The 20562-nt window shown below is 44.8% G+C and overlaps 1 protein-coding gene across 2 annotated transcripts in view; it reads right to left on the bottom strand.

Moving 5' to 3' along the window:
- The window catches only part of LOC144697550 (sodium/potassium/calcium exchanger 2-like), a 302291-nt gene that overhangs the window by 53194 nt on the left and 228535 nt on the right, over positions 1-20562 (bottom strand). For both annotated transcript variants that reach the window (XM_078569600.1, XM_078569608.1), the window contains 2 exons: positions 20113-20211; positions 9269-9387 (listed from right to left, as the gene is read on the bottom strand). In XM_078569600.1, coding sequence (XP_078425726.1) covers positions 9269-9387; positions 20113-20211 — 218 coding nt within the window. The remainder of the gene's footprint in view (positions 1-9268; positions 9388-20112; positions 20212-20562) is intronic.

Genomic DNA, 20562 nt, shown 5'->3' with positions numbered 1-20562 from the left:
TGCTCCATGGTCATTGGCCTCTGTGCTAAGGGAATTGTCCTTCCTATCCATTCTATCTAGGCCCTTCTATTTTTTATACCTCAATTAAATCTCCCCTCCGCCTCCTCTGCTCCAAACAACCTCAACCTATCAAATTGTTGCTCATAGCCAAAATGATCCTTCCTGGCAACATCCTTGTTGATCACTTCTGTATTCTCTAATATGATCACATCCTTCCTGTAATGTGGTGACCAGAACTTATTCAATACTGTAGCTATGGCCTAACTAGTATTTTGTACAGTTCTAGCATTAACCCTCCTGCTCTTATATTTCATGCAGGGCTAATAAAGGAAGGTGTCCCACATGCTTTCTGAACCACTTGATTTAGTTATCTAGCCACCTTCAGGGATCTGTGGACACGTAGTCCAATACCACTTTATCCTAACATTTATTGTGTATTCTCTTGCCCTGTTTTCCCTCCCCAAATGCATGGGCTGAATTCCATCGGCCACTTTTCTGTCCACTTGACCAGTCTATTGATGTCTTCCTGCAGTCTACAGCTTTCTTTCTCACTATCAGTTAATCTGGAGCAGGGTGTGGATATATTGGCAAATCAGAGGCAACTCAGTTAAGTGGACGAGGATCTTATGCCTTTTTAAAATTTGGGACCATTTTTGTCTGCAAACTACAGGGAACCAATTTGCTGTGTCCCAAGCATAGAAACCGTAAACATGTTTATACCGAATGCATTTATGATTTTGTTAAATCTAGTGCAGTTGAGACATTCTTCCATCTGCTCTGCTTCTATGCCTACTACAAACCCAGATTAATGAAAATTGTCCATCAGACTCCTGATACATCCTCGCATATGTTTGACAAAGTGGTTAAAATAACTAATGCTAATATGCAGAGGTAGTAAGCTGTACCTTGATTAGGAACATAAATTCATTTGTTTTTCAAATGGGATAACTTTGTTTTGAAAGTGAATAGCCATTGAGGAAAGCATCATGGGGCATTTAATGCAAATTATGATTTTCTAAGTTAAAATCATAATATAAATATAATTTCTCCATTGTAATATTTTAATTAGTAACAGACTGAAATTTCATAAAAGCAATAAACACAAGAAAGTTTACCTGGTTATGTTTAAGAGGTGAAAATAAATAACTATTTGCCCATGTCATAACAATATCAAAACAGGGGGTAGACTTTCACTGACAGGGGATCGTATGCCCTTTATAGATTCTGTCTAATTTTAATTCCTTTCACATATAATACTCATTAAACAACAACCAGAAAAAGGTTTGGAGTTTCCCAGCGTGCCCCTTTGTCCATGTAACTGCAGATGCTGCAAGGTCACTGTGGTTTTATCTGAAGCTGTCAAGCACACCTGTCAAGTGTGCAGACATTCCACTTACAATCATTACAGACGAGGAGCAGAAAGATACTTCAGTGTGCTGGGATGACAGCATCTTTAAAGCAATTGTTAAATCTATAATCATCCTGTGTGATTAAAAGGAATACGTGAAGGTCAAGCCAAAGGACTCCCAAAAGCCTGAGGAGATGGAAAATCAGCCTGGAAGTTCAATGATTCTGCAGTCATTTTAGAAGAATGACGTGGCAGCCAAAGCATCTCTTATTGTAGACAGCTTACTCACATATCGGAGGAATCTTCTGCCTCTAGGTTATTAATGTGAATCAGGGCCAATTAAGGATCTTAACCCCACTCTGCAGGTCAGGTCACGCATTTGGGAGATCTTCCCAGAGGCCGTCAATTAAGAACCCACTTCTGGGAGGGTCCTGAGGCTGCAGGGTCCCACCGATTTCGGAGGGTGGGAGTGGGGAGGGGACAGACGTGAGAGATCCTTCGTCTTAAGAAGTACCTCTGAAGAAAGAGGTACTAAATTCAATTAAATGAACTGTGGCCACAGATGCAAGGCCACCCTTGTGGAGGGCAATCTCTTCCACAGGATGGTTGGTAGCAGCAACTGTAGCTTGCTGATGGCCATGGTGGGGGGGTGGGGGTGGCATTAAAGCAGGGGGCTACAGAGGGCCCTGGCATCTGCAAGCAAACCACATCCAGGCACCTGCTGGGCTTGGCCCACAGTTGGGGCTCACCTCCTGCTGGGGAGATCCCGCAGCATGCTCAATCAGCCCACAAATGGGCAGATTGGTTACCCGCTGCCGCTACCTTGTGGATTGCTGGAGGCGGAAACACAAGGGGCATGGATCCAACCTGCATTTCTCAGAAATTTCTTCTAGTCTGGCCTTGTAGCCTGCCCTCATGGGACCAAGAAGATTCTGCCTATGCATAGCCTGCCATATTGGTATGAGCATCAAAAGCAGTGCCCAGGTTATACGTATGTAACAGTCGATTAGCAGTTTCCACATGCAAATAAGAGGCCTAATCTTTGTTTAATGCCTCCTTTACCATCTTGATTTGCCTGAGAATAGCCAGCACAACATGCAGCCTAACCAACAATACTTAAACAGATTGCTGCAGGCCACCGTCAAGAGGGAAAGTTTTGTTTAAAGTATGTACCTGAATATGGAGCCTCTGAGCTCCAAATCAAAACTATGGCTGGCTGCTGACTACCACTCACCCCTCCTGTCTATCACCAACTATCTTCCCCCCCGACTTAGCTTCCCTCTCCTGATCCTTCCACTCACCTGGTTGTCCAGCATACCCCATAACTCCCGTGCCCCACCCACTGCCCCCCACTCTCCAAGATCTATCTAACCCACCAGCAATGCAACCACCCCATACTCAAATATTCTTTGCAGAATAGCTGCCTGGAGAGACTGGTCACTGGTCTTGTCCGAAGCAAGTTGGCAAACTAACCTCGAAAGTTCATTTGTGAAGTGCAGCTCGCCAGGTGCACATCACTTATGCAGTTGTGAAACACGCCGGTGTGATGCCCAGATGATCCAGCCTGGCAGGACGATCCCGGAGAGTAGGGCTTATAATGAGATGCTAAAGCATTGAAATTAGGTTCCCGACGTGCGGTGGTGGGAAATGCTGCCCGCCGTTGACAGGTGGAGCGGATGATTGCAAACTGATTTCATGAAACCGATTCTTGGTCTTCTCGCCATATTGCGCCCCCCACCTCCCCCTTCCAGCCCTCCGCAACTCCCAAGGCCAACGGGGCCGGAAGATTCCAGCCTATTAGCTTTAAAACCAGTTGTAATACTGAGTTTTCTAAAACTCTTTGGTTAAGAATGGGGACAAGAACAATTGGGTGGGTATTTCTAGTCTGGATAACACTCTGTTTTAAATGGGCAGTGAAGAGGTAATAGGAGTGCAGAACTGTATTGGTAAATCATCAGGCCTATAATGTGATGGAGAGATTTTCTCAGCATCCAGATAGATCATTTTATCCCTGCACAAGGGGTAGGTGCAGGCTCACCATGAACATGATCTTCTGCCTCAGTGCGTTTCAGTAAAAGCGTGTCCGAACAACCAGCATGGGGGCCACAATTGCTGCAAATCAGAGAGTCAAGTGTGGTTGGCAGCAGCTTCAATATGAAGCCTGAAGAGGCTGGTGCTGTTATCAGTGCACAAACAAAAATGCCATCTTGAAAATACGATAAATATGCACATATTCTGATAACCCAGTTACGTTAGGCTTCTATAGCTCATCAATTATTGATAAACATTTTCTTTCTCTTAGGCGGTCCCTTGGGATTGAGGACAATGCTTCCATGCTGGTTTGGTGGCTTCTGAGATGGCTGATAAGTCCAATGTGTGATCTGCAGACTCTGCCACATGCAGGGCAGGTGGTACTTGAAGTATTTGTTTGGAGGCTTGTGCACTCTCTCCAATATCTCAACTTTGCCTCTGCATGTTCCCGATGAACTCTCTCGATGTGTTCGGTGCCTTCCCAAGTGAATCTTCTCCATTTTCACTGGTCACAAGCCAGGATCTCCCAAGAGTCGGTGGGGATGTTCGACCTCTTCAGGGGTGCTTTGGGGACATCCCTAAAGCGTTTCTGCTTTTCGTGTCCTGTCGCGACAGAGTTCCAAGCAGAGCAGCTGCTTCATGAGCCTGATGCCAACCATACGAATGGCATGGCTAACCCACGGGAGCTGGTTTGGATTGATTTGCTCCATGATGCTGAGCATATTGGCTTGGGACAGGACACTGTTGCTGGACTACCTTTCTTGCCACCGGATTTGGAGGATCTTGTGAAGGCATCACTGGCGGTATTTCTCCAGTGCTTTGAGGTGTTTTGAAGGTTGTCCAAGGGCAGAGTTTTTAGGTCGGCGGGCAGGCATGTGTCCGACCCAATTGGACGCGAAATCGCGCAAGGAGACGTCGAGCGAGCGTCCTGACGTCATCCCGCGCTCGCGTGATATTTCGGTCAGCGGACACGTGCAAAAGTTGGAAGCGGCCTGTCAACAATTAAGAGGCCAATTAGTGTTATTAAAGTTGCAACTGTCTCCAATTTTTCATGGTCTGTCCAACCTTACGGTTGGCGGACGGGTGAATCGGCCAGGCGGACTTTGCATTTTTCATGAAACCTCATCCAAGGATAAAAATCCAGGGAGAGCATTTTTATCATGTATATGTTCAGGTGACTGATTGTGATGCTTGGACATATTTTTCCTGATTTTAAAAGCTTTATTTAATTGTTTTCAAGTCCTCAGCTCCTTGAGGCAGCTCTCTTCCTTCACGGAGCTTTCATTCAGTGCTCGCACGCACCCACGTCAGTGCCCACCCTCCTCCCACCCCGGCAGCGCTGAGCTTTTCAGTGCGCGCTTCATGCTGGCTGGCCATTAATTGGTCAACGGCATCAAATCGCGGTCGGAGGCCGATCACGGTCGGCGGTCCGTTCCCCGGCCAATCCCACACCTGCCAGTCACGCTCACCTGCCAATCTAAAAATTCTGTCCCAAGTTTTCAAAGCATATAGGAGCACAGGAATTACTGTTGCCTGGTAAACCATGACCTTTGGCTCAGGTTTTGAGACCCTGGTGCTCAAATACTCTTTTCCTCAGTTGGCCAAAGGCTGAGCTGGCACATTACAGGCGATGATGAATTTTGTCGTCTATGTCTACCTTCGTCAAGAGGAGGCTCCCAAGATATGGGAAAAGATCCAAATGTTCCAGGATCTCTCCGTTGACCTTAGTCGATGGGGGAGGGTGTTTTGCTGTGGGAGCTGGTTGGAAAAGGGCCTTAGTTTTCCGGGTGTTTAGTGAAAGGCCCATTTTCTCATATGCTTTGGAGTTGTCGACAATGACCTAGAGCTCAGTTTCTGAGTGAACGCACAAATGTCTACTGAGCTGAGCCAGACAATGAGCTTACACATTGGACTGGATTTTACCACCCCTCCGCAGGGCATGCTTTCAGTTGGGGGAAGGGGGTGGGCACAAAAAATTTGTCAACTGGCTAGCGCACCACCTTCCTGCCACCCCAAGCTGACCCTAATATTATGCTAGGTGGGCGGGTGTTGAAATTGGCAGCCCACCTGCCATATTTAAATGAATAATTAAGGTCAATCAGGCTCGTCAGCGCCACGATACGGTTGGCACGGGCAGGCCATTTTTTGTGGTCTAGATGAAAAGTGGTTAGGAGAGGGGAGGGGACACCTCATTTGGAGCATGCCCTGTGTGCGCATCGGGGGTGCCCCTCCCCCCAAAATGTCACCCTCCTTCCTTCCTCGCCCCCTGCCCTCCAAAACCAAACCTCTCAAACTCCTCCCTGGGCTCCCGGATCCCTCCCCACCCTAAAAGCTCAGGCTTGTCTTTCTGCAGTAGCTACTGCTTTCCTTTGTGTTCCTTCCTGCAGTCCCGGCAGCACCTGCTACTGAGCTGCCAATTAGATTGGCCGGGAGCTCTCGAGGAGGCTGAAGTCCAACTCTCAGTGTGTTATGGCTGCAGTGGGCTGGGGGTGGGGCTGGTGGCGGTCCACCCCGGAAAATCCAGCTCATCGTCTTACCTCTGGAACATAGACACAACAGTTAAGGTGAAAGTTTATTTTCTCTAGTGGGCAATTTTTCTAGCAAATTTGTTCACAATTGAGCCAAAGTAAACAAGAGGTCATCGTTATAGCTGGTATGAGAAGTGCAAACATTCAACAGAGGAAAAGCCAGCTCACGTAGCACTGCTACACAGACTACATTGACTACCTGGGAACAAACAGCGTCTCAGGCTGTGTGGGTTTCCCCATTGATATCATTAAATAATAATGCACGGGCAGCAAAGATAACAGACCATGATTCTACCTGCTTCCAGGAAATTGTGTCAAGCACCAATGTGTGACTAAACTTTTCTCCTATCTGTTTCAATAGGACATAATTCCATTCTCAAACTGAGTTGATTAAGACTTGCTGTCGGAGCCGTAGAGGAACTCATCTGTACCTAACTAGGAAATGTTCCATCTTCCAGTGCTGAAATCCTCTCACACAGCAGCTCTAGCCTAGCTGTTCCAGTACAGCTACCACACTGGCATTTACCCAACACAGAAAATTGCCCAGGTATGTCCTGTCCACTAAAAGCAGGACTAATCCAATCTGGCCAATTATAGTGCTCTCAGTCTACTCTCGATCATCAGCAAATTGACAGAAGGGATTATCAACAGTGCTTTCAGGCAGCACTTACCAATCATCTGTTTACCAATGCTCTGTTTGAATTCTATCAGGACGACCTGGCTACAGACCTCATACAGCCTTGGTACAAATATGCACTAAAAGAGCTGAATTCCCAGTGAGATGGGAGTGACAGTCATTGACAACAAGGTAGCATTTGACTGAGTATGCCATCAAGAAGTCCTATTAAAACTGGAGATCGGGGGAAAATCTCTAGCGGTTGGAGTCATACCCATCACAAAGGAAGATGGTTATGGTGGTTGGAGGCCCAGGACATTGCTTCAGGAGTTCCTCAGAGCAACACCCTAGGCCCTACTATCTTCAGATGCATCATCAATAACCTTTCCTCCATCATAAGATCGAAAGTAGGATGCTCAGTGTGTTCAGTTTCATCCACAACTCCTCAGATTTTGAAGTAGGCAGTGTCTGCATGCAGCAAGACCTGGACAACATTCAGGGGGGCAGATGAGTAGAAAATAACATTCATGCAACAAAAGTGTTAGGTAATGACCATCTCCCGCAAGAGAGAATCTTAACACTTCCCTCTGACATTCAATGGCATTAGCATCATTGAACCCCAACACCCCCCTCCCTGCTGTTACCATCCTGGGGTTTATCACTGACCAGAAACTTAACTGAACTAGCTACATTAACGCTATGGCTACAAAAGTTAAGTAGGAGGCTGGATATTCTGTAATTATTGGCTCACCTCCTGGCTTCCCAAAGCCTTTTCACCATCTACAAGGCACAAGTCAGGATGTGATGGAATATTCTGCACTTGTTTGGAGGGTGCAGCTCCAATAAGAATTTCAACAGCATCCAGGACATAAGCAGGAATCTTGAATGGCACCTCATCCACCACCTTAAACACTCACTTCACTGTGGCTGTAGTGTGTATTATCTACAAGGTGCACTGCAGCAACTCACCCAGGCTTCATTGATAGAACTTCAGAAATCCATGACTTTGATCAGCTTGAAGATCAAGGGCAGCAGATGAATGGGAACACAATCACATCCAAGTTTCCCTTCAAGTCACACACCATCCTGACTTTGATATATATATTGCCATTCCTTTATCGTAGTTGGGTGAAAATCCTGGAACTCCTTTCTCCTGGACTGCACCAGTACAAGGCAGCAGCCCATCCACCACCACCTTCTAAAAGGCAACTAAGAATGTGTGATAAATGTTGAATTTGTCCCATGTCCTTCGAATGAATAAAAAACATTCTGACCTGAATTATATACTCTTGAATCAAAATTAAATTCTAAAAAACTGCTGGCCAATTTGGGCCCACTCTTGGATATGCAACATTTAATTATGTAAAGCATTGCAAGCAATATATCATCGACTGGCATTTAGACTGCTACTTCAGTGCAGTACTGAGGGAGTGCTTCAGTACAACCTTTCATATGAGATTTTAAAGTGAGATCCCATTTACCTGTTTGCTGAATTTAGAAGATCCCACAACTGTTTTCAATGAAAGGTAGTGAGTTCTCCCAATGTCCTGGACAACATTTCCCTCTCAAATACCACTAAAAACAGGTGAATTGGTCATTCATTTAATTTTCTGTTTGTGAGACCTTGTTATATGAAAATTGCCTGCCATGTCTGCCTACATAACCACAGCGACTGCACTCGACTGGTTTACTCACAAGGGACATCAAAACTGTTGTTGATAATAGAGTCATTTGACAAAGGGAGATTAAAAGAGAAAATATTTTAAAATTGCAAAATCTAATGCTTCATCATTTTTCCAAATGGCCTTTTCTGAAGAAATAAAAACTAAGGTATTCTAAATAAATGTTATCATTAAGGCTGTAATAGTTTGCAGTTCAACAAAACTCTTAATCAGTTGCCTAGGCAACCCTAATGACAAGCAGCAAAATGTCACAAATTATAAGACCATTTTTGGTATTAATAATGAAGTTATTTTTGTACCAGCTTTCAACAAGTTCTGGTGTAATTCAATCTGTTGCCATGAGATGTGCTTTATGACTGTCTTCAATGGGCGAATTGTAAGAGCCTTATTTATCTTTATCAAATTACCTCTATAGCCAGGAAGTTGTACCTATGGGGGTGAAGTTAGGGGTCTTACCAATATAGACGTTGCCACATCTGAAAAGTATGGACTAAATACCTGGTTTTCTAATTCCAAAGGATAACTACCCCGATAATAGGAAGCCTAGCGTGTGCACTGGCCAATGTGATGTTTATTTCATATCAGCAGGGTTTGGCATTACAAGGAAAGTAGAACATTGGACTCAATAGATGGCTATTTTCTATTAATATAAAATATACTCCATTGGGCATCAGAAAGAGATGTCATTCCAGGAAATGTGTTTTAATCACCAGAGAACAACTGCAGCATACTCATACAAAAAACAGACATAGAAAACCAAACTGGCATATTTGTGCATTGCAGCTAAGGTAAATACGTTGGCTCTTTCATTGATCAGTTCTATTCATACATTATGCCTGTGTTGTTATGGTGAAATTGTTTCCAAACAGAGCTTTTGCTTGCTAGCTATTAGCAATTCCTTTTTTAAATTGATTGATTTGTCATTGAAAATGTTAGTGCTCAACCTCCCACCCCTCACATCAACAATGATAGCAATTCAAGTGGAATCTGTTCAAATCTGTTGCATAGACAATCAACTTCTGCCTTTCCAGAAACCCCAAATGTTTCCACACACAACACATACCTGTCCTGCTGTAACCTCTGCTCCATTGGGCAGGCTTCCGTTCTGCACTGTTGTGGGAGGGTCCTTTGGAGGTGTCACTTCAACTTCTACGTTGGCTGTATTTGGCAGCTCTACTTTATCTGTATGAAAGAAGGAACGCATAACAAATTAGAGAACGGTGCTGAAAGGTTCCAACCATGGGAAGCAAATCGCCAAACCTCCAAAAGCTTTTTTAAAAAATGAACAGATTTAATTTTCACAAAAATTATGTTATCTGCTGATAGTTTCCAATGATTTATTTCCATGAAGTAAATTATAACTTTGTAATGCCATAAATCGGTTGTAACATTAAAAACAAACCTGTTCTTTTTATTCATTCATGGGATGTGGGCATCACTGGCTAGGCCAGCATTTATTGCCCATCCCTAATTGCCCTCGAGAAGGTGGTGATGAGCCAACTTCTTGAACTGCTGCAGTCCATGTGGTCTAGCCACAGTGCTGTTAGGAATGGAGCTCCAGGATTTTGACCCTGCGGCAGTGAAGGAATGGAGATATATTTCCAAGTCAGGATGGTGACTGGCTTGGAGGGGAACTTCCAGGTGGTGGTTTTCCCATGTGTCTGCTGCCCTTGTCCTTCTAGATGGTAGTGGTCATGGGTTTGGAAGGTGCTGCCTAAGGAGCCTTGGTGAGTTCCTGCAGTGCACCTTGTAGATGGTACACACTGCTGCTACTGTGCGTCAATGGTGGAGGGAGTGAATGTTTGTGGATGGGGTGCCAGTCAAGTGGGCTGTTATGTCCTGGAAGATGTAGAGCTTCTTGAGTTGTTGGAGCTGTACTCATCCAGGCAGGTGGAGAGTATTCCATCACACTCCTGACTTGTGCCTTGTAGATGGTGGACAGGCTTTGGGGAGTCAGGAGGTGAGTTACTCACCACAAGGTTCCTAGCCTCTGATCTGCTCTTGTAGCCACAGTATTTATATGCCTAGTTCAATTCAGCTTCTGGTCAATGGTAACCTCCAGGATGTTGATAGTGGGGGATTCAGTGATGGTTATGCCATTGAATGTCAAGGGGCAATGGTTAGATTCTGTTTTGTTGGAGATGGTCACTGCCTGGCACTTGTGTGGCACGCATGTTACTTGCCACTTGTCAGCCCAAGCCTGGGTATTGTCCAGGTCTTGCTGCATTTGGACATGGAATGCTTAAATATATTTTGTATAATCCAACTTTCATGCTGCATTGTCCTGGAAAGTTGTTCAGGAATCACTTTCTTCCATATATCAACTCCAACAGGTTTGCAGGAGTAAGCCGCTTCCTGCCCAAAACAGGTGGGCAAGGGCAGGCTGTATGTCCAATTACATTAATTGTTCACCAAGGTGCCCCCTACCCCTAACTTTGAACTGCCAATCACCCATTTTTCAGAGCTGTAAGTGGCATTCAGCCCACAGAAATATACCCATCAGTAAGTGTATCCCTATTTCATGTTTGCACAGTTATCCTATGTGTTCTTTGTACAAGGGATACGATATATTAATATTGGTATATTTCGTGGCTCTTTAAAACTTACATCACCTGCCCCCAATCCAATCCTGCTCCCTATAAAGAATTGCAAGGCAAGACATTAAACTGAATTTTAATAGCTGTAATTTAATTTAAAATTAATGTAAATGCATAATAAAAATTCAAATAAAGTAACACAAAATGAAACTCAATATGACAATTTTCTAAAAACTTATACATTTCCTCTCATTTCCTCTCCTTCCTCAGTAAAATAACCTTCCCATCTTCTCTAACAATCCCTGGTTAACAGACCGAGCAGATGGCTTGATCCTAGGACATTAACAGCTGTGCTTGCATAAAATTCCTCACACAAAAGGCAAGCAGCTCAGGGCATTCAACAAGGAAAATAGCTAATGCCAAGCCTGAAGAGAAGGTAGGTTGGGAAGGAGATGAAATGATGACACTTAAATAGGATGAAATATATGCTAATATTTTCTATTTGATGGATTAAAATGTGCAGTGCGACTCTCACACCAACTTCCCTTTATCCACAATGTGAAATTGCCTGACCTCCAATTGGCACGCCAAACTCAGGGCTCAGCCAAGTTGGCAAACATGTGCCCGACTACATAACAACAGACACAACCTCCTGGCCATTGTAAGCATTAAATTTAAATGTTAAATGGACTTTTAGTATCTGAAAACATTTTTAGATTTCCAAGATTAAAGAAGTGATTTATTTCTACAAAAGAACCCACTGCTGTCCAGCGTGCTTTTAATGTTATTGTTCTAACATATAGCTATGATTATCATAGAATAGAATCATAGGGCTGAATACTATGGTGGGGAAGGAGAGGTGATGGACTCAGCAAAGGGTTCTATGCAACACACAAACAGGACAGGGGAGAGAGGGCAGCCCTGCCTGATTCCAGATTTAATCGGAAAGCTATCTGATTCCCACTCATTGATTGAGACTGTGCTACTGATGTTAGTGTAGAGCAGTTGGATCCAGTTGCGAATTCCCTCCCCAAACCCCATTTTGGAGAGCACATCCACCATGTAGGTGTGCAATATTCTGTCAAAGGCCTTCTCCTGGTCCAGGCTGATGAGGCAGGTGTCCACATCCCTGTCCTGCACATAGGCAATTGTATCCCTGAGCAGCGCGAGGCTGTCAGAGATCTTCCTGCCCGGCACAGTGCAGGTCTGGTCAGGGTGGATCACCAATTCCAGAGCGGACTTGACCCGATTGGCGATGACCTTGGACAGAATCTTATAGTCCACATTCAACAGTGAAATGGGTCGCCAATTTCTAATTTCCTCCCTTTCCCCCTTGTGCTTGTAGATGAGGGTGATGATGCCTTTCCTCATGGATTCTGACATGCTGCCGGCCAGAAGCATACTCTCGTACACTACTAGCAGGTTTGGGCTGATCCAGTCCCACAGAGCCGAATACAACTCCGCCGGCAAGCCGTCGCTTCCGGGAGTTTTACTCTTCTCGAAGAACTCAAGGGCCTTAGTCAGTTCGTCAGGAGTTAGCGGTTTGTCCAGGCTCTCCCGTGTACTGTCGTCTAAGACCTCCTTGAGAGAGGACAGGAAGGACTGGTAGGCTCTGCTGTCTGTGGGCTTCACGTCATACAATCCGGCATAAAAGGATTTGCTGATCCTCAAAACGTCGGACTGCGATGACTTTACTGAGCCGTCTTCTTCCTTCAGGCTGCTGATCACAGAGCTCTCTCTGGGTACCTTTTGGAAGAAGAAACGTGAGCACGTCTCATCCTGCTCCACGGAGCGGACTCTGGACCGGAAGATGATCTTGGAGGCCTCCGAGGCAAAGAGCGAGGCTTGCTGGCTCTTCACCTCTTGGAGTTCCTCCTTGACATCAACCCCCATCAACTGCAGCCGGAGCAGATTCTGCATGTTTTTCTGGAGTCTGGACATTTCCCTCTGTTCCTTTCTAGCTTTCTGGGCGCCTTTGAGGATGAAAAACCTCTTGATGTTTCCCTTGATCGCTTCCCACTCGTGTGTCAGGGACTCAAAGAGGGGTTTCACGGTTCTCCAACCTTTGTAATCCTTCTTGAGCTCCTCAACGTTCTCTGGGGTCAGCAGTTGCACGTTTAGCTTCCATGCCCCCCTGTCCACCCTCTGGTCTTCCTCGAAGTGACAGTCAGCCAGTAGGAGGCAGTGGTCAGAGAAGAACACCGGCTTGACCTCGGTGGATCTGACTGCGAATGCATGGGACACAAACAGGAATTCTATCCTGGAACAGATGGACCCGTCTGGCCGCGACCAGGTGTATCTACGCTGCGCTCCGTCTGCAGGGTTGCTGAAGACGTCGTGCAGCTTGGCATCCTTAACTGTTTCCTCCAGGGATCTGGACGTAGCGTCCAATCTGCTGTCAGCCCTGCCAGATCGTCCAGCCGCATCAATGATGCAGTTGAAGTCACCGCCCAGAATGACCGGCCTGGAGGTCGCCAGCAGCAGTGGGAGCTGCTGAAAAACCGCCAACTGCTCGCCCTTTTGTGACGGGGCGTACACGTTAATTAACCGGAGTGGAGCATTCTTGTACATTACGTCCGCTATGAGGAGGCGCCCGCCCACCACCTCCTTAACCTCAGAGACGGTGAAGTTGCCTCCCCGCAGCAGAATACCCAGGCCGGGGGAACGAGAGTTGTTTCCTCCCGACCAGATCGATGGCCCGTGGGACCACCATCGTGACCATTGCCTGTAGGAGCTGAGGTGCGGTATCACACACTCCTGCAGAAACAACAGGTCAGCTTTGACCTTGGCAAGGTGGTCCAAGGTCGCAACACATCGCGTAGTAGATTTAATGCTACGCACATTTATGGATATAATCTTTACACCCATTTTAAAGCATTTAGTCTCTTACCAAACCTGTTGTCTCTGAGAGCCCCAGACCTTTAGTCTGCTCCTGCATACCCATAGTGTTCACAAATCGCCTCACTTTGGATGGGCTGAGGAAACTGTCCTGAACCTCCTCATTGGCAATGTTCTGCTCAGGTAGCATCTGGGGGTTCGTGTAAAGAACGGGATTTGAAATGTCCCCTGTTGGAGAAGCTTCTCTAATCCTCTCCCCCTCTGGGGCGTTGCTGCTCCCGGCTTCCCGGAGCTGAGGTGTGCTGGCCTCTTCGGGTTGTGGGCAAAGTGGGGGTGCGCTGGTCTCCTCATTGTCTCCAATGTTCTGGAGCTCGGGTGTCTCGTCCTCCAACTCCCTAGAGCTTTGCCGCTTCTTCTGTAGATGCCGCCCTTTCCCTTCTTCGTCTGAAGAGCAGCTGCCCTTGTCATCCGTGTCAGATGGGAGACGCCTCTTGCCACTTGTCTGGGAAGTGGCTTGGTCCCTTCTTAGCCTCTTCTTCCTTTTGGCTCTCTTCACCAGCTGCCACTCCCCCTGCTGATTTTCCACCACTGCCTCCTCCTCCTCCATTGATTCGCTCTCCTGAGGAGTGGGAGGTTCAGGGGGCAGTGCTGTTGATTGGCTGTCTGCTGCCTCAATCTTTTCATCCACCTTGTCTCTCTCTGTGTCCTCCTTTGTCCCGTTGTTCTCAATGGGGGCCTTGGTGGTTGGAGTGTTGCAAGTGTCCTTGGTAGTAGTGACACGAACTATTTCCTCTGCTTCCCCCTCGTTGGCTTTGTCTGCCTGTGCATAAGTGAGGCAGCGTTTGGGGCAGGTCCTGCCTCACCACACAGGTTGCAGCACTTAGTCTGTTTGCAGTCCTTTGTCTGGTGCCCTTTCTGTTTGCAGTTCTTGCAGAGGGCGGCGCTGCAGTTGGCCGCCACATGACTAGACTTGCCGCATGAGCGACAAAGTTTGGGCTGTCCAGCGTAGACAAGGTAGCCACGGCTTCCCCCGATAGCGAAGCTGAAAGGAGGATGGAGGATGGCTCCCTTACCATCGGTCTTGAGCGTGACCTTAACCTGGTGTTTGCATGTCCAAATTCCGAAGGTGTCTCTAACCTCGGTGCAGCTCCCAACCTTGTCGACGTACCTGGCAAGGAAGGTGACTACGTCGGCGACAGGGACATAGGGGTTGTAGAGATGCACAGTCACCACATGGTCCCATTGCAACAGCAGAGCAAAGAGCAGCTCCACCGTCAGGATCTTCATCTCCGGCTGGTCTCTCTTCTCCTCGAACACCGTCAGGAACTTGACGCAAGCTGCCACATGCTTGAAAGTCACATCGAAACATCTAGCGCTGGGGAAGTCTTGCAGGGAGTAGATCTCCGCAGCTTCGAATCCACACGCCTTCAACAGGATCCTCTTGATGAAGAAGGCCCGATCCATGGGTGCTCCTCCTTCGCTGTCTTTTACCGTCACCCGGACGGTGTTACGTACCCCATGGTATGGGGCTCGACTGGTTATAGCCATCGCTTCACGACTACACTTGATCTTAGCCAAAAGTACTGTCACAGCCCTTGCACTGCACCCTCCCCGCCCCGAAATTGCCTCAACTTTGAAATCCAACAGGTGGCCCTGGCGAGTACTACACAACATTACAGTGTACTCACCTCCGAGTTCCCCTGCATGCCCGCCAAGTGCCTTTTACATGCTGTTGCGAAACATGTTGATGTGGGTGGGTGGACGATCCAGCAGGGGCAGGAGATGATTCTGGCAGGTGGGCTTATAATGATATGCAGATGTTTTACAATGAGGTTCCTGACGTCCAATGGCAGGAAACACAGCCCATTAGTGGGCGGAGCAGACGATCGCAAACTGGTTTCACGACATCGTGAAACCAATTTTTGGCCTTCTTGCCATTTTGTCCGCTCATGCCACCAAACACACCCGACGACAGTACGATTCCGCCCAACAAAAAGCAACTGAACTAATTAACTGTGTTGAAGCAACAATTTGGTAATATGCTGAAAATTCTGTTTGTTTTATTGTGCTACTAAATGAGAACACAGTCATCAGTCTTCTCCTCTGTTTGTTTAAAATTATTTTAAAGATTAAAATTAAGTTTTTCCAAATAGACTGCATCCTTGCTTTTTTTTTAAAAAAAATTTTTTTTGGAGTAATTCATTCAGAAGCCATGACATTCCTGTTGAGCTGTTGAGTAAGTAATTACAGCGATACTTACCCAATGATGAGCACTGTTCAAAGATGGAATAAATGCAATTCATATTTATTAAATATTGACATACAAACTGGGTTTTCAAACATTGTGTTAAATTAGAAAATGGACAGATTGCTTTAATGTCTCACTAATCATCCTCCCATTTTACATTATTCAATTCAATTAAAATGTTCTTACTTTGATGCTGAATGAAATGCAAATCCATCTAATTCCATTACTTCAATGATATTAGGTAGTGACTATAGTCAAGGACAATACAGTCAACAATTACATAGCTGCACGTTAATTACTTGGGATAGCTTTACATTACTTTTGAATTATATTGTGTTATGTATTTCTTAAATCTACTCGGACATGAAATTGATTCTTAGTTTTTGTATTTAAATCAGATTCCAAATAAAAGAAAATCCTGTTTTCCAGAGGTGTGAAATTTAAAAACTGAGTCTTTGAAATTATACTGTAGGATTATAAAGACCGATTTTAACTTCTTTTGTCCAGCCATAACAGTAATGGAGTTAAAAATCAAGGTGGCTGGCATACTGCTTGTTACAACTTTGCAGCCATTTTAACTCATGTTGGGTGGCCTGAATCAGGTGGTGCATTAACCACCTGTGCAAACTGGGTCCTATGATTTATGAGGAGCCCTGGTGCAATTTTTTACTCAGTAAAATCTGGTGCGCAAGAGGAATAGGCCTCAAGAAAGTAAGTTTCGAATTTGTTTATGGTCCAGGAGGAGTGGGAGTGCTCCTCCAGGCTCCAGAAAGATAACGTGGGCTGGTGACGCTCCAGTCTTCAACCCCTCCAAACCCCCAGTCCTCCTGCATCTTAATGCAGACATGGTCAGCCACCTAACATTGCACTAAGCCACGCGCATTGAGCAGCAGAATGTATTTTTGGAACGGCATAATAACCTGTCCTGCCTTCAAAATATTCCAGGCCTCCTACCAGAGGGATCAAAAAGCCTGCCCTGCACACCTGGTCGACCAGCTACTAGATACTGAAAATCTTTCTCACGGTGTACAGATACTTAGTTCCTAAAATGCCAGGGAAAGGATTTTCTGATGGACATGTTCAAAGTTTGCTATTACCCCACAACATAATGTCTAGAACAGAGATCTGTCATTTGACATTTTATTTGTTCACATCATGATTTTTGTGAATAGTATCAGGGTAAATCAAGCTGCCAAAGTTTAGTAAACCTAACTGCATGAAAGGTCTGTATCAAAGAGAGTTGACAAAATTAACCTGGCTGCTTTAGTAATTACATCAATTCAATTTTGCATTAATTCATATCCTTCACAATGTCAGACCAACTTCTGCCCAAACCAGGGAAAAATTATAAGATGGTGCATTCTGCACACAATCCAACAATGGCCACTGTTAAACTGTTGTTAGAAGCAAACAAATAATTCTTGACAATAGCCATAAAGTTAGGTGCCGATGTGGTTAAAAAAGCAACCTGTTTAGTCATGTCAAAAATGCATTAGACAAACTAATTTAGATTAAGTATTAAATTGGGTATTCTCAAAGGTTAGAGCTAACATAAATTTTCTCCCTATGCCATAATTATTTAAAACATTATTTTTATTTTCTTGCTATCCCTGCAATTGCATGCAATGTGCCCTCCATAATGGGAAAGGACATGGCAGTCAATATTAAGTCAATAGCAAAGTGTCATATCACTCTGTGATAACCTGCCATTATATTCAATTGAGTGGTGCACAGTGGTATGTGTCATTGGCCAATCTATTTGGGTAACTTTCTTTCATAGTCAAACACCAAATGTGAATGCGACTAACTGGATAGCTCCTTCAAAGAGCCAGAATAGACATAATGGGCAGAATTTTCCCCCCGTTGGGGGGGAAGTTCAGGAGTGGGCGTGTGCTGGCACACCTCTGATCGGCGCCCCCAATCGGGGGTGCGCCGCCATTTTATGTGGGCAGGCCAATTAAGGCCCGCCCAGTGTGACTTCCGCCAGGAAATGCTATGTGCTCCCTATGCGGGCAGTGGGGGGAGAGATTCCCTAAGCTGGGAGTGCGCTCTTTCGCTCATGAGCACAAAAGAGCGCACTCATCTCCCTGAGGCTAAGTGCTGCCATAGGGAGATCGGCGCCAAATTCAAAAATGTTAAAAATAGAAAAATAAAATTTCCCTGCCATGTCCCCTCATGTGACACTGTCACATGAGTTGGGACATGTCCATTACTTATAATTAAACTTTTATTAAATTTTTCAAAACCTACATGAAACCTCATCTCGCCCATGGATGAGGTTTCATGCCTTTTCTGAAGCCCGCCAGGGCTCCTGGCCTCCCCACCAACCTTAAGACTGGACAGGCAGGTCCTTTAATGAGTTCAATTACTTTTTAAATGGCCTCAATTAACCGTTGACAGGTCGGCGGGCACACAGCTGATTCGGCTGCGCCCCCGCCGACCTGAAAATTGAAATGACACGGGGTGACGTCGAGAGTTCCATCCGATATCATCCCGCATCATTTTATGCGTCGGCGAGCGGGCCCTGCCCCCGCACGCCGACTGGGAAATCCTCCCCAATGAATCACTTCCTCACATGCTATATAAATGCTGCTGTTGTTGTACTATATAATGCTATGAATGTTGGCTGAAGTCAGGATTCAAACTGAGCTCGGCTAGTTAGAAATTTAATGAGATGTTGTTGTCACCTCTCCTCTTCCTTCAGTGCTGAGCTTCCTCTTGTTTGCCAGGTCATGTGACAGTGCAGTTTCCATTGAACAAACATTGAATATATTCCACTGTACAGGCTTGTTATTACACTTCACTGATTTGCAATACCGCAGCTGTTACACGAAGCAAAGCAAAACAATGGCCTAGATTTCTATCACTGGGGCCATTCCTGGAGATGATGTTAGGACTTCTACCCACCATGTAGACGGCTCTGCCCCCATTGATGTTCTGGCCACAGAAAAGTATTGGGGCAGGCTCATGCAGGAAGTCTCACTGAATTAGGGGCAGAAATTGCCTTGGACCTTAATGCAGTGCAATGACTTAGGCAGCCTTCATACTGCTTGTGAAAAGCCCAATTTAAAACAATTGCAATCCACATCTCAGTACTTTCACTGGCTTTGAAATGGTGGACACCTAGGACAAACGGGTCATGCATCCAATGTAGGAGTGATGTAAATGGGAGGAAATGTGTCACAGGATATATTTATGTATATATAATTCCAAGACCTGTCAAAAAAAAACAGGTAGAGGGCAGCTGGAAAATCCATATAATGTCTTGAAATATCAAAACTTTAAATTGCATTTTCAGACATAATGATAATTGTAAAAATTCTTCTGTCAGACCTATCACTACATGCAAGGTTAATGAAGCAAATAGAGTATGCTAATTTTAAAGATGGATTGGAACTTATTTTAATAAGAAATAGTCTGTGTCTAATTATAGTCTGGCCCCAAATATATTCTTTTTTCAAATACTGAACAAAGCACTGCTTTGTTTAAGAGAAATTCAGATGGAACTGAAAACAGGAAAGAAAAATGATTGTAGAGTGTAACAAGAGAAAATAGAATGGCGCACACTGTACTTATCCACAATATATTGATGTCCGAGATGATCCGGTTGAGGCGTTTAAAATAATGGAGATTCTCTCTAGTAAGAGAATTTAGGAGATGAGAAAAATCAAAGCTTGAGCCAAGTTCTATAAAAGCAAGTCCAGAAAAAAAAAATCTTCAAAGAATTGTGAGCATGCTGCTCCAGAAGAGAATAGATACAAGATCAACTGAAGTGGTAAAATAGGGAAACAAGGATATTAACAGCTCTGAAGAAATGGCAGAGAATTTTGCATGGCTAACAAAATTAAGTAGGTTTGATGGATGAAATGGTTCTTTCCTGTTCTTATGCTTCCAAGTCATGGTACAACTCTGTATAATTTACAATTCTGACTTTAAATCTAATCTACAAAAGTGAGCAAAAACCCCCCTTTTTGGCTCCAAAGTACTTTTGAAGGACATTTGCTTGTTCAACCAATTTAAAATGTGGATCAATAAACAATTTGTAAAGTGGCAGTTAGTGTATCTTCATATTCTGATTTGGTAAGACAGCTTAAGTAGAATGAGGGGGAAAACATGATTACAAAGGCCTTTGTTTTTGTCATACACACTTGAACGGAATTGCAAAAGCACTTGTTGTGGAAAAAAAAGGGTTTGAAAGAATAATGATGATGTGCTACAAAACAGAATGTGGGCATGTGAGTATTTCTTGTGGTGCAATACTTAATTTCATACAAAGATAGTTACCTGTATGATTAGCAGTCACATTGGGTTTCTCACCATCATCTACTTGACATTTGTTTTTGGCCAGTTTGTGAAGAATTGATGCTCTGTGTCGGAATTTACCTGGAAAGAAAATAAAGGATATAATGTTTATTATTTTCCTCTTAAATCTGAAACATTATAATAGCACAAAGAACATTTCAAATAAGCACTTGACATTTTGTGCGACTGGATGATTAATAATATTCTAATGGAACACAGTAGGGGAAATTTTAACACCTCCTAGTCTGTGGAAAAGGAGTGGGGAGCAGTTCAATCAGTGCAGCTCCACTCTGACCAACTCTCCCTTTTAACTTAAAGTATTAGGTACTGGCTCAGACAGGAGTCTCAAATAATTAATTACAAATCAATATCGCATGTGAACATGGGACCTATATTTCACTTTATCCCACTCCTGAGTGGGGCACCCGGTTG

Source organism: Cetorhinus maximus, chromosome 2 (assembly GCF_964194155.1).
Source record: "Cetorhinus maximus chromosome 2, sCetMax3.hap1.1, whole genome shotgun sequence".
In the NCBI taxonomy this organism is placed as follows: domain Eukaryota; kingdom Metazoa; phylum Chordata; class Chondrichthyes; order Lamniformes; family Cetorhinidae; genus Cetorhinus; species Cetorhinus maximus.
Note: the sequence above shows the minus strand (reverse complement) of the source record. Positions and strands in the feature narration are given on the sequence as shown.